The 13961-nt window shown below is 41.8% G+C and overlaps 2 protein-coding genes across 3 annotated transcripts in view; one reads left to right on the plus strand and one right to left on the minus strand.

Annotated features, from left to right (window-relative positions):
- The window catches only part of FBXL3 (F-box and leucine rich repeat protein 3), a 51707-nt gene extending 46479 nt beyond the window's left edge, over positions 1-5228 (plus strand). Inside the window, exons 1-4 of one of the 2 annotated variants that reach the window (XM_052664382.1) lie at positions 547-740; positions 1690-1861; positions 3526-3730; positions 4940-5228. In XM_052664382.1, the coding sequence (XP_052520342.1) occupies positions 633-740; positions 1690-1861; positions 3526-3730; positions 4940-5132 (678 nt within the window). In that variant the 5' untranslated portion in view covers positions 547-632 and the 3' untranslated portion in view covers positions 5133-5228. Of the gene's footprint in view, positions 1-546; positions 741-1689; positions 1862-3525; positions 3731-4939 lie in introns of those variants that run through there. The other variant, XM_052664381.1, reaches the window with a different exon arrangement.
- A 456-nt stretch (positions 5229-5684) lies between these two features.
- On the minus strand, positions 5685-12913 carry ACOD1 (aconitate decarboxylase 1). The gene is made up of 5 exons (XM_052705940.1): positions 12419-12913; positions 11095-11256; positions 9941-10030; positions 8559-8764; positions 5685-7759 (listed from the first exon to the last, which is right to left on the minus strand). Exons 1-5 carry the CDS (start codon positions 12428-12430, stop codon positions 6793-6795), a joined length of 1437 nt encoding a protein of 478 aa, XP_052561900.1. The 5' UTR covers positions 12431-12913; the 3' UTR covers positions 5685-6792.
- Positions 12914-13961: the final 1048 nt, after the last annotated feature.

The raw sequence follows: 13961 nt of genomic DNA on the forward strand, positions 1-13961 counted from the left end.
ATCTTGCAGGCAGAGAGGGTAGAGTCATATCACAGAATCATAGAATGGCCTAGGTTGAAAAAGACCACAATGACATCAAGTTTTCACCCCCCTGCTATGTGCAGGGTTGCCAGCCACCAGACCAGGCTGCCCAGAGCCACATCCAGCCTGGCCTTGAATGCCTCCAGGGATGGGGCATCCACTACTTCCTTGGGCAACCTGTTCCAGCGCGTCACCACCCTCTGAGTGAAAAACTTCCTCCTACTATCTAACCTAAACCTCCCCTGTCTCAGTTTAAAACCATTCCCCCCTTGTCCTATCACTATCCACCCATGTAAACAGCCGTTCCCCCTCCTGTTTATACGCTCCCTTCAAGTATTGGAAGTGCAAGCGTAACACACGTACAAGGCGCAAGAACCAGACCTCGGACGTTAAAGGAGAACTGACGCAGCACCACAAAATGGAGGCCGGGACAGCACAGGCGCACTGGCGACGCGCCTCCCCGGCTCCACCCTGCCTCGGGGGCGGTGCTGCCCGCCCCAGCCCCGCAGTGCCGTATCCCTTCCCCCTCTCCCCCACCTTCCTGTGGGCTGCGGCGTTGTGAGCTGCTGCCGCCTTGCGGCTGGCTGCCACCCTCTGTCTCAGACGCCGCCATGGGCAAGCGGGTGGCTGTGGTGCTGGCCGGCTGTGGCGTCTTCGACGGCAGCGAGATTCATGAGGCCTCGGCCACGCTGGTGCACCTCAGCCGCGGCGGCGCTGAGGTAGGAGCGCGGCCGCCCCCCGGCGCGGCCCTTTCCGCCTCAGGCGGCTGCGGGCGAGCGGTGCCCGGGGCGGGCCCTCCTTGGCGGGGAGACGTGGGCATGGGGGTGGGGGTAGTCCGTAGCCGCCCCCAGGTCGGGGTTCGGCTTTCGAATGGCTTTTGGTACTTGTTAGGTAGCTCAGAGCCCTGTGAGAAGTTGGGAGCAGGATGTAGCGCGGCGCAGTGGACCTGTCTGTGGCTTCTCGTGACAGCAAGACGTGGCTGTCTGCAAAGAGCCACAGCCACAGTCTGCCGTTGCAAGCACACAAAGCCCCGTGTTCAGCACGACTTCACCTCCCTTGAATTGACAATATTATCAGCACTGAGATGTCTGCAAAGCAAGTATCAAAACACATGTGAGAACAGCTCCTATGTCAGCCTTCCTCTGTGTTTTTAATGAGGTTTTTCAGTTTGGTACCTAACCAACGTGTGTGCTGCCATGTTTTGTTTTTTACTTCCCGCTACTAGGAAAGTGAGTCATGTCTGTGTTAGAAATGCTTGTAAAGTTTGCATCTTTGTCTACTAAACTTTTTTCTTTTTACATCTGCCTTAGCACTCTGAACCCATAAATGCTAGGAGCAGCCTTCCTGTAGCTGTGCATCCAGGCTTGTGGTACCAATCACAGTGCTCTCTTAGTCCTTTAGGTTACTTGCAATCCCCACCAAAATGAGTAGTGTTGGCCAAAGAGTGCACTCCCTATAAAAAGCTTTAGGAATAGGATGGGGAGAATCACTTGGTTTATCCACACTGAGTGGATCATCATTTGAGTCTTCATTTACTTAATGAAACAGATCCACCCTGTGAAATCCATGCATCATGATAAGGGGCTTTTGAAATAAAAGATCGTTTCATTAAGTGACATTTGTTGTCTCTGTTTACACACACAGAATTGCTTCATTTCTTTATTCCAGGTGAAGATATTTGCCCCCAATATTGAGCAAAGGGATGTTGTCAATCATCTAAAAGGAAGCCCAGCAGATGAGAAGAGAAATGTGTTAGTTGAAAGTGCCAGGCTGGCAAGGGGAAACATCCAGGATTTGGCTGAGCTGAAAGTAGGTGAATTTGATGCAGTTATTTTCCCCGGTAAGTGCATTTATAATAAAATAATTTGTGATTCTTCAATTGCAGAGAACTTAGCAAAGAGTTAATTAAATTCATAATTTAATAAATCATACTCTTGAATGTGAGAGTTATGTGGGTTTTGTCTTTGTATTTTTGACGACGAGAAAGTATGTTAGCAAGCGCTCATGGGCTGATATGTCATCTTGGAGATGGACTTGGACTTGGAGATCTTTATGGGTCTTTTCCAACTCAGGATATTCTATGATTCTGTGATACAGTTCATTAATTTAAAATGCCACAGTGTTCTTCATACATCACACTGTTCCTTATTTCTGAAAAATTGTCAAGCCTTTGGTACTTTCTTGTAGATGAGAACTTGAGGTGGGAAGTAAGGAATGAAGAAACTAAAGCATAATGAGGAAACTGACTTGCTCAAAATCACTTTCCAGAATATCCATAACTTTCTTAAATGTTGTCTTCACTGTGCCTAAGTTCTGACTGAAATAGTTACACTGCCTTCTGTAGTGAGGCCGGCAGAGGGAGTGCGTGGATAGCGCTGGGGAGTCACTTCCCCAGCTATAATGGATCAGTGACATCAGGAGTAGAGAACTGGGAGTAGAGGCTAGCAAATATTTTCCACATTAATTTCATGCTCTATTATAACCTAGGCTCAGGGGAGTTGGGGAGTTGCAGCAATAACTGTTACATGCAGATAAGCGCTATTAAGTTTGAAAATTAAAACCTCACTTCAGAGATTCCAGATAACATTCAGAAGAGGACAAGGGGATGGAGGGAAAACACAAATATTAAAAATGCAAAACTTCTTCCTGTTGTCCCTTGAAATTTTCCTGGAAAACTGTGTTTGTTTGCTGTAGGAAAGTTGATGCTGTGCGTGTTATGCATAAGGAACCAAATATAATAGATGGCTACCCTTTGTGTGATTATTCTGATAGCTCTATATCTAGCAAATTGTGCTGCAGTTTGGCAAGTTCGTGCTGCAAAATGTAGTCTGTATAGCTGAATGATGGCTAAATGCAAGTAATGGTTTGTTATAACTAACTTGCAGAAACATTATTTTTAATAGGAAATTACTGTTCACAAGTGTCATGTTTCAGAATATCACACATTAAAAATACTTTTTTATGAATGATCTGTTTTGTTCTTATTGTGTTAACTTCGTTTCATTTTCTTTAACTTCTGAGAGAATTCTAGAGATGGGAAGGTCTCCTCTAACTGTCTAAGTACTGAGCTAAACCTTGTGACTTAAATTACTGTGGAAGGGCAAACCACTGTTTGCATTAATTCTGCATTCTGTGCTTGCCAACAATAAACCACTGTTAGTCTTTCCTCTGATCCCTCTCTTGGTCATTGAGGAGTGCACATCGGATGGTCCAGTTTTTCCAGTGTCTAGCAAACAAATCTGTGATGTGTGGTTTCTCTGTTTCTCACTGCAGAAATACGAAGCCTTTTGGCCTGTGGAAAGTACATGGTGAATGTACTTTGTGCAGATAATGGGTTTATAATTTTAGAAGTTTATGTTTCATCTACCTAAGATCTTTTAGTATGGGAATTTGAAGGTCCTATGTATGCTTTGATAACATTACAAAAAAGGAGAAATCTTTCTCATGTTGAATTTAATGGCTTTTAGCAGTGCCTTGCATTTCAGTGTGTGTGTTTGTTTCGAGGTGGATTTGGTGTGGCAAAGAACCTGTGTTCCTGGGCTGTAGATGGCAAGAACTGCACCATCAACGAACATGTGAACTCCACTCTCCAAGCTTTCCACAGTGCTAAAAAGCCCATCGGGTTGTGCTGTATATCACCTGTCCTGGCAGCTAAAGCCTTTCCTGGTTGTGAGGTCACAGTCGGCCAAGATAAAAACGTAGATGGAAGGTAAGAAGGAAACGGATGGAATTAATTTGTGTGGGAATAATTAAGATTATAAAGTGGCCAGTCTTCTGTGCAAAGGGCTGAGACTTCTGGAATCAGTAGCTCTTAAATAATTATTTCTTAGTGGCATTTTGCTCATTTTAAACTTCCACTTGTGTAGCACTTGTTGATGCACCTCTTATGGCCGGTGCACTTCTTATGCTCTACAGAGTTGGGACTGTTCATCCCTGAATTCAGAAACACGTTGGTTTGTGATTTTTCCCTATGATAGCAACATCCACACTACAATTAAAGAAAATATGAAAAATAGAAACCTACCTTTTGCTTAAACCATCTGTCCGCGAGCCACCGAAAGCTCAGGTTCCTGCACAGACTTTACTGTTCAGTGTGGGTGCTAATGAGTTGCTGCAAGTATTGTTTGTCAGTTCTGAAATTGGCTGAACAGAGGGATCTTTTTTCTTCCTCCTCTACCTTTTGCTGCATTCATTGTAGTTCATATTAAGAAAGTAAATTCTGTATCTCGCTTGAATACCTCCAACTGTGGTTCACTTTACAAATGTGCCAGCGAAGGATAGATATCTGTTCAGGTGGCATTCAAAAACTTGATAATTGGAGTGGACACTTAAACTGTGCCTGTGGGATTTTGTCTGCTTGGGGATTTTCAGCGAAGTTTTTCTGGTGGCAGTTCAGGAGAAACAAGTGAGAACCATGGCAGAAGTTGGTGTTGCTTTAAAGACTGTTAACTCCTGATAAGAAATTCCACTCAGAAATTTTATCAGCAGTGATAAGTTTTATCCCCCTGTTCCTGCCTTGTCTCCAGAAAATCAAACTCACTGCAGAATTTCAGTGGAAGACTTTATATGGATGTGCTGGATAAGGTCTAATGTGTCTGCAAGTTCATCTAGCATCTCAGAAAAATATTGTGGATCAGTTATTGCTGCACTTGATATCACATTATAAACACACTGAAAGACTGTTAAACAGACTTGTACCTTGTGGCATGCCATGACTGCATCTGAGCTGTTTTCAAAGATACTGGATCAGTTGCTGTGGGAAATAGAGATGATCTGACAGTGGAAGACTGTTTTAGTCCCTTGTCATGGTCAGCTGCTAAACCACTTAAATATTCTTGTTTTCTCATTCAAGTTATTGGCACAATTTTATGGCTGTATCATCTCTTTTTATGGTTATTACAATCTTTTTCATTTACAGATATCCCGATAGTGAAACTGCATCTGCAATAGCAGAGCTTGGATGTAAGCACATTTGCAAAGATGTCAGTGAATCCCACGTGGATAAAGCCAATAAAATAGTTACTACCTGTGCATTCATGTGCAAGGCTCCTCTGCATGAGATCTTTGATGGAATTGGAACAATGGTAGAGGAAGTCCTGAAACTTGCCTGATGGGGAGCATACAGACTTCTGTGAGGAAATCAATTTAGCAAAGCATAAACATTTAGCTACTTTTGATGGTATTAATAAAATAATGCAGCTATCAAACTTCACAGTTCTTGGTGTTTTTGGTGTTTTTCTTTCTTAACCTGAAATTTATGTAATAGTTACTGCCAAATTTGTCCCATTTGTTTTACCTTTAACATAGAAAACATGCATTGGAACTGTGTGTATTATTTTATTTTTATGGATCCAAATGTATTCAGTTGTGATAAGGTAATATAGGCACTTTCCTCATCCAGTGGGGTTTAATCACAACACTCATTGTCAGTAACTTATATTTGACACTACCCAGGTATAATTACATGGCTAGAATTGTCTGTGTGTCTCAATGTATATCTTCAGCATAGATCAGTAATTCAGTTTTGCTTTCTAATCAAAAGGGATAAAGAAAAAAGTTTATCAAAAAACAACTTAACTTTATAAACCAAGAGACAGAGGCTTAAGTACAGATTAATACTTTCCATGTGGAAAATAATTAAAAAAATAATAAATAATTCAGGGTTCATTTACTAAAATCAGTTTTATTTTGTGATTTTAGTTTTTGTACATACATTTTATACATTTTAAGACAAATGGCAAGACTTGAGGGAATGGTTTTGGCTGTCAAGTTAAGGTGACAGTTCCTAAGGACACTTGGTGGTCTCAGCACATTAAGTGTTCTGATACATACAGCTCTCAGTCTATAGTAACTAATGTACTGTAGCCCATGCTTTGCAATGTCTGTAGTAATCTGAACATGGCATCCTGATCAGTGTGGAATGGTTATGAAAGCCAGAAAGAGAGCACTGTCATAAACAGCAAACTCAGCATGGCAGAAACAGTTTTTAACTTTCAACCATTCACAAGTGTGATATGTCTTTTAACAGGACTACACTTGCATTTATGCAATCAAAAAATATAGGACTATCATAACCTAGCTCATCTTAAAATGTTTCTTGCCTACCAAATATAAATACCCTGCAGCCTAAGCACATATTTTCCTTAAAAGTGTCTGGTCATCTCTTTGGCTGCTGCTGGGGAAAATGGGGCTGAATTTCTTCCTAAGCCAACGCCTTGTAATTGAAATGGGAACATGGCAGTAATAAATGCATACTATGAAGCACCAAGAAGATAGGGCTGGGAAATAATGCTTTTAGGTCTAGGAGTTGTCCCTCTTGCTCTGCACCCTAGTTCCAGAATGCCAGTCTCCACAGCGAAGCCTGATGTCTTTTGGAGTGTTAAGTGCTATTTCTTTTAGCGCACACACCAAAGCTGTGGCATAGCAGGTGGCCTCTTTAAGAAGGCTGTATAACTAAATGTGCAGCAATACATATGTAAAGGCTTCTATTTTCTGTCTTCATAGTCTTGTTTCTCACAGCAGCATTTCCACGAATTTAAATTTCCTTCATGAAGTGATTAAGTAGAAGCAGAACATGCAGACATTTTTGTCAAAAGAGGAAGGAATTTTTTTTGTGCAGCATGCTGGCGTTGCTCTACCTTTAGCAGTATAAGCATATAAAGATAGCTAAGTAATCTTCAACTCTTCTGACTGAACTATGCATGCTATCTCTAAATTATTTACTTGGTGCTTTGGTCATTAAATAAGGCCTTTTCCTGAATTTTGTTTGCTTTATGAGTTGGAATGTTTGAAGTGCAGCTTCTCTGGAAGTACTCTAGCTGACTGTCCTGACAAAAACATGTTTAATACAGAACAGTCCTCTACTTTTTCCAGATTGTACACAGTCTCTATAATGCCTTGTATGGCTTCTGCAGGAAGGACTTGAGAAGCGTTGGACCGAAATTTTTTCTCCACATCTTGCTCTGTCAGAGGTTTCCTCCAGTGTCCATAGAACGTGTTGCAGCGGTCACTAATCGCGTTGCCATCCCGAAGCACAACAGTCACTTCGCAATAAAGACTCTCAAAGCTGGGTTTGTTATCAGAAGGGTGCTCTAGCTGTGTTTTGCAGAGGAGCTCCTGTAAGGCTGGCCGGTGAATGTTCTCACTGGCAAAGGACTGGATGGACATGCTGCCATCCAGCAAAGCAGAGCAGGCAACAAACTGAAAGGAGTGTCGAGCTTCATGTTCTGAATTAGGGCTGGGTCTGTTCACATATTTGACCTCTGGGACTTTTACAATAACTTTCTCAATTTTATCAAGGATAAGCAATATGTCACTGTTTTCAACAAGCTTCCTCCTTACAGAAGATGCTGCATCAGCCACCCAGTGTGTTCCAAGATGAGCAGGAAAGCGTTTGATGGCCACATCTTGCTGGTCCAACAGCCAGGGATATGACTGCAAAGTTGGCAGAGTCTGTGGGTTGTAATCTGTATAAAAGGCACCTATCCCTGACTCAATGTCCAAGATCTGATTGTTTCCTTGAAGACCCTGTGATGCTAAGCAAGCCGCTTCCAGTCCATGCTTGGCAGCATTGCCAATGTGCACGGGCTTCGTTTGAGTTGCTGCGTTAGCTAGTGGGGCACCTGCATAGGAAGCAGCAATAGCCAAGGAGTTTTTACATTTCATTTGGTTAAGAGCTAGCAGTTTTGCACAAGCTGCTGCACTCCCCATTGGACCAACTACTGTTGGTGGGTGAAACCTGAAAAAACAAAATCTCTTCATTACTATAGTTCAGAAAGTTACTCGGATTCATTACACATTCAAGCTTCAATTTCCCTTTACTGCTGTGGATTGGACTGTAAGAAACATGCATTCAAATTTTACCCGCAGTCCTAATGGAAGAAATTTTTGCTTTTCTCCAGGAACAAGTTAAACTGGAATAACACCTGTTTTAACAGAGGCCTCCCCAGAAAGCAGCTGAAAAACTAGAATTGCTTATCATTCAAGGCATACAGAACACAATAATGGCAAAAGTGTTACAGTTTTTAATTGTCTGAAAATTATACATACTGGAGGATGCACGTTTTGTTATTCTGAACTAGTTTTGCAAAACCAGTAGAAGGAAAATGCACAAGACAGCAAGAAGACATCTAGTCCATCCTGTGCCTCATGAGTATTTCCTAAACACACCCTGTGTCCTCTGGCTCTGCTCTGAACTCAGTACAGTTGACTCCATTATGCTGAGAACGAGCAAGGAAGGTGTGGTTGTCCTTGAGACCTGTGCTGTTCAGTGTTGCCCTTTTGCTGTTGATCTAATTAATAGAGAGATCATCAACACTTTCTTGTAAACTGATAGATGCTCTTAAAAAGAAATCTATTCACCAAGCAGCGTGGAATCAAGTAAACATATTTATATTTAAGATTCACTTGAAGTTTTCCTAAATTGCTGGACAAAGAACAGAAAATACAATTACCCATGCCATTTGTATTTTAACTGGCATTTAATTAAAAATATTAACATTTCCACTCAACTTACAACTAGAAGCATTTTTACATACCTTCTGGGAATATTCCTGGCTTCACTGGAAAAGCGTAACAACCTGCCTTGCACCTCAATTCCCACATTGAAAGCTAAGAGCAGGTCAAGACCTGAGATTTTTTTATTCTGAGGAAAGGCCTCAGAGAGAGCCATCACAGCAGGGAGCACAGCCCCAGATGGGTGCGTGGCAGGATGCCATGTGTCATCAAAATCCATGGAGTGCACCTAACAAAAAGAGAAGCCATGATTTGTCATCAGAATTAAACTCTGACTGGGCAAGATTGGTTCAGTCAAATGAAAGTACTGTAGCTGGTGTAAAAAAGGCTGAAGAACTAGATTTCCTTAAAATCTAAGAAAGCAAAACTTAAAAGATCTTTCTTCTAAGTCCTTTGCTCCCATTATCACTCAACATGACATGTAAATATAATATAAAGCTTGTCTCAATGGTGTGTAATTGTAATTCTACTTGCACTGGTCTAAAATCAGTTTGGCAATGATTCTTCTTTTCTACAATGTGCTTTTTGCTATTTTAATTACATGGTACAATAAAAGCAGCAGTTCTGGGTCCAGTGGTGAGTTTTCACTTCCTTCATAACAGTATATAAACACGATTAAATGACTTCCCCTGCTCTACAACTGATGCTGGTATTGGGGCTTACACCCTTAAAACTATAGCAGCCTAACTCCAAGAAAGCTATGGTCTTAAAACTGGAAAGAGCTGCCTAGCCCTTATGAGTATGTGGTGATGCCTTCTCTTTCCCATACCCAGAGCCCAGCTTTAGGCATTACCAGAAGTCCCAAGGAATAGAGAGCATCAGGAACAGTATTTTTAATAACACCTCAAAATCTGAACTTTCACGTCTATTCACTCATGTCTTCTTTCAGAAATGTGCGAGCTGGAAAGGTGTCAGTGCTCCCTTGTGCTCACATCTTGTCCTGTAACGCTGGGCATACACACTTCTGTCAAACTCTGCGTCAGGCTGCTGAGGAATGCCTTCTGGATAAGCAGAGGAAAACACAATTCCTGCCTTGAAGAATCCTGATGCCAGCTGTATGTATATATGTGTATGTCTGTATCTGTGTTTTCCTGCAACTGTACTTAGGCAGCTGGAGCAAAATCTGGTGAAATCTCTTTGTTATGCAGTTGCTGTAGCCATCCTGCAAGAAGCTGTAGAGTTCTGACCTATAAAATCAGTTCCAAGTCTCAGATTAAAGGGATGCAGCCTGATCTAAATTAGGAAGAAAGTTGAAGCACATCAGGAGAACAGAGTAATGAAGTTTTGTAGGAGGCTTCAGGAACAAGAAAAAAAGTAAACTAAGTTTTTAGGAGCATTCTGTTCTTTGGAGTGAAAATGCAATCAATTAGTGTGATTTAAGAGCAAGTAAAAGAGCATCCCTTACAGCCACTCCATTTACAAAAGCTGCATACAGAGGAGGCAGTCGGAAATCCAAGTGGCCCCAGATGGTGCTGGATATATCTGAGCTGTAGATCTGGAACAAATTGACATCAATTAATTCAGAATACTGAACCCAAGGATAAATGTGCGCTGAGATCAAATCCTGCACACTTGAGACTCAACTATTTCCTTTCATAGGAAAAATATGATTCTATTGGAAAGTGTGAAATGAAAGTCTGTTTCCTGCTGACTCCTGTCCGGGGGCAGGCCAACACTATGGACCTAACCATTCAGTACCTTCACAAAACCTCTGGCCATTAGTGTTCCTCCTCATCACTTAAAGGCTTTTCCTCAGAGTTGTCATCACTTTGTTGGGGAAGATCTCCAGGTAAAGGGTATGTTTTTCAATGTCTTAGTAGACTGTGGGTAGATGAAATATTGCCTCCTCATGCTAGTACCCCCATGCTTTAAATGGCACTGTTACTGTCTTTTTGATGTGCAGATCTCTTACCTAACAAAGAGCTCTTTATGAAATTAAATAAAGGGCTAACTGGCACAGATTGGGAATGGGGATATCAGTGCAGGGATCCTTACTGGCACAGAGTGTTGTGTAGCCCGAGTCCAGCTAGCCAGGTATTACCAGTAAAACAGAAAGCTAAACTCCCCCTCACTGATGTGAGCCTATGTTGGTTCTCCTTGAGGTCAAGTATTCCTTTAATTTAAACAGAACAGGACTGTAGGAGAAACATGACCAATGTACCTCAGGTAGCAGTTTTATAGTATGTTTTATGGACTGGAAATAATCTGATACTAATTTTTCATCCATGTAACCATTCTTCATGCTGGAAAGTCCAGTGCTAAGTAATGTTTCCTATGCTGATGCTTTTAATGAAACCTCATAGGTGAAAGGAAGGGATTCATAATCAACTGTGTTCTGCTTGTGTCTGGCAGTCTTAGCATACTGTCTGTTACACAGCCCTTTGCCCATCCAAAGTTAGAAGTAACTTCAGCAATATAGTTTCCCTGTTTCCAATGGGAAGAACACTATGTCTCTATTTCCATCTCCAAAAGAATTTCACTGCCGTTGCAAAGTGTTCCCCTTTCCATTGCTTCTCGTAGGTAAACCTTAGTGTGTGCTATGAATACTAAACCTCTTACCTTGCTGTACTGTTTGACTTTCTGGCAGGTGTCGGTGCTGGTACCCAGAAGTCCTACTCCAAGGGTATCCAGAATCATTCGCTTGCTTCTCTGAATGACCAGATCTGTCAGGTGGTTTTTATTCAAACCATGAATCACATTGGCAAAATTTTCTGTAATCGTCTGAGAGAAGAAAAAAATATTAAATGTCCTTCTTTCTTTTTTCTTTCAGTCTAGGGTTAGCTGGCCATTTTTGTCATCCTGTCCCTGCTTACATGAATTTCATCAGCAAAATCTGAATTCTTCCCTTTTTTATTCCCAGAAATGCTATGTTGTTATTTATATGTTGGTTTCACTTTCTTTGGTGTCTTCATCTGTTCTCTATTTCTGCTCCTTCCGTAAGTCTCTGAGGCTGAGTACTGCAGGTGATGTAACTTTGCAAGATGCATGTATATACATATATCTGTGTGTATACACACACACACATAGATGCATTACATATAAAGAAACACAAACAAAAGCCACCTGGCTTTCCATAGCACCTTTTCATTGCAACTGAAATCAGCGGGAATGTGGCAGTTCAGGCCAGCGCAGCCACTAGCACTTAAAGCAGCAAGATTTAACTTCCACGAGAAGCAAATCCCTATCCCAAGTTTTGCTGAGCTTGGGAGTCAGGAGGAGATGGGACTTGGCAGTTCTATTTTGCACTTGCCTGCTTCCACTGAACTCCAGATAAGCCACAGTTCTAGCTTTTCTCCAAAGCAAGATCACAGAATCAAAGAATTGTTTGAGTTGGAAGGGACTTTCAAATGTCATCTAGTCCAACTCCCCTGGTTGGACTCCTACAGCTCCATCAAGTTGCTCAGAACCCCATCCAGCCAGACTTCGAATGTCTCCAGGGACAGGGCATCCATCCACCTCTCTGGGTAACCTGTTCCAGTGCCCTTATTATAAAAAAAAAACTTCTTGTCTCCAGTGAAAATCTCCCTTCTTTTAGTTTGAAACCATTTCCCCTTGTCTCTTGCCACAGACCCTGCTGAAGAGTCTGTCCCGATGGGACAGCAACCTGATGGAGCTGTAGATTTCCCTGTTTGCTTCAGGAGAGTTGGACTGGGTGACCTTTAAGGGTCCCCTCCAATTCAAATGATTCTGTGATTATTTCAGCTGAGTTCTCAGTGAGCTCTGCACAAAAGCATTAAGGCCGCCTCAAGGAGGGCAGGACACTTAAAGCAGGTGAGCCATGTATCCCACAGCATGATGCACAGCCGCTGATAAATGTACAAGTGAGGATACAAATACTTAAACAGACAAGTTCATCTTACATCACAAAGAAACAAGACAGTACCTTTGCCCACATCTTGGAGGGATGCTGTGTTGTCCCCAGGGAAAAGCAGAGAATGAATGACAGCCAGGGAGCAAGGGAAATCTCTCCTTCACTACTTATATATGCATGTTTTTAGTGGGGGGAGGCAGATTAGGCCTGTTCTCTTGTTCATCTTGTCCCACCCATTTCCTCCTCTGCCTGGAAATGTTCCTTTTTCTTCATTTTCAACTTTTCTCTGACTAACTGTGCTATAAACTGCTGGCACATGTGCAATAGGACTTTATCAGTCACATTCACATATCATGTGTAAACAGACAGATGTGGTATTTCATTACCATATATTGATTCAAGTGCCTTACGTTTGGGAGCATGGAGATGAGGAAAAAGCTAGGGCACCTCCTGGATTAGAGAACAAAGTAGCAAATCTTTTCAGAATTGCAGTTTTGCACTTCAGTACCTAAAACTTGCTTAGAGGAGCCTCAGTCTTTGAGTTCAACCTCAAATCCTTTTGTAAAGCTTCCTCCAACTCCTGAGTGCTCTCAAACAGAGAACAGCATGGATCTATGGATGAAGTTTAACACTGATTTGAGCAGAGCAGAGTGCTCTGACCACCATAAAATAATATATTAAATAAAAAATACTCAAATCTGTCCTCTTTCAGTCATCTTTTCTTTTACTTCTTAGATATAATTTATAGTCCCATTCTGTTTCTCATATTCCTTCTTCTCCTTTGAGAAAGAGTGTGACTGAAGTGAATTTTCAGTATCTCCTTGGTCCATTGATGCTACTAATCATATTTGGGAATTTTCCTAACAACTTGGGACCTTTTGCACTTCCCCTAACAACTTCATCAGAGGGAACTGTGAACACAGCTGAACAGATGAAAAATACGAGAAAACTGTGCCACAACATAACTCCTTAGCACACTGATTTATTACTCTGATCACTAAAGCCCACAATCAGAATGGAGCATAAAAGGCTCATAACCCTCTCAGTCTCTGGAAGGACAGTGCAGTGCCAGCGTGTAGGACTACATCCTCTGCCATTGACTCTCTGAGTCTCAATGTAAGGCATATGCAACAGCTTCCAGCTTCCAGTATTTTTTTGTCCCCCAACACTTAGAAACACCTTTTATGGGAAAGAAGTGCAGATGCCCAGCTGGATTTTGTCCTATGCCAAGGCACAAAAGTGAATTCACGGGAGCCAGAACTTGTGGTGTGCTTTGCAATGCATTTTGTTGTCACACACTGCTGGCTGATCTAGACACAAGGGCCACTTCCTACCCTGATGTATCAATTATTCAATACACTGCAATAGTAACATCGGTATTTTTAGGGACTGAACTGAGGTATAATAAGAAAGTGACTGGTTGTTTTTTGTTGTTGTTGTTTTGTTTGTTTGTTTTAAAGAGGAAGTGAAGATGTGAATGCACAGAATTAAATTGCTTGGGAGACTAATTTTAAAAATGGAATCTCTAAGTTGAAAGTAGTAGACCTCTCAGTCAGTAGCCTGAAAAGGAAAGGAAGCAGCATTGGTTATCACTGCAGGGGAAAAGGCATCTATA

The sequence above is a fragment of the Tympanuchus pallidicinctus genome, unplaced genomic scaffold (assembly GCF_026119805.1).
Source record: "Tympanuchus pallidicinctus isolate F22 unplaced genomic scaffold, pur_lepc_1.0 scaffold6, whole genome shotgun sequence".
Classification (NCBI taxonomy): domain Eukaryota; kingdom Metazoa; phylum Chordata; class Aves; order Galliformes; family Phasianidae; genus Tympanuchus; species Tympanuchus pallidicinctus.

Bases quoted from the DNA above. Each gene is read 5' to 3' on its own strand.
- ACOD1 (XM_052705940.1), bottom strand. The intron at 8,765-9,940 runs GTAAGGGATGCT...TCTTTTTGTTAG, and splicing joins CTTTTGTAAATGGAGTGGCT to GTGCACTCCATGGATTTTGA. The intron at 7,760-8,558 runs GTATGTAAAAAT...TTGTTTTTTCAG, and splicing joins GCCAGGAATATTCCCAGAAG to GTTTCACCCACCAACAGTAG.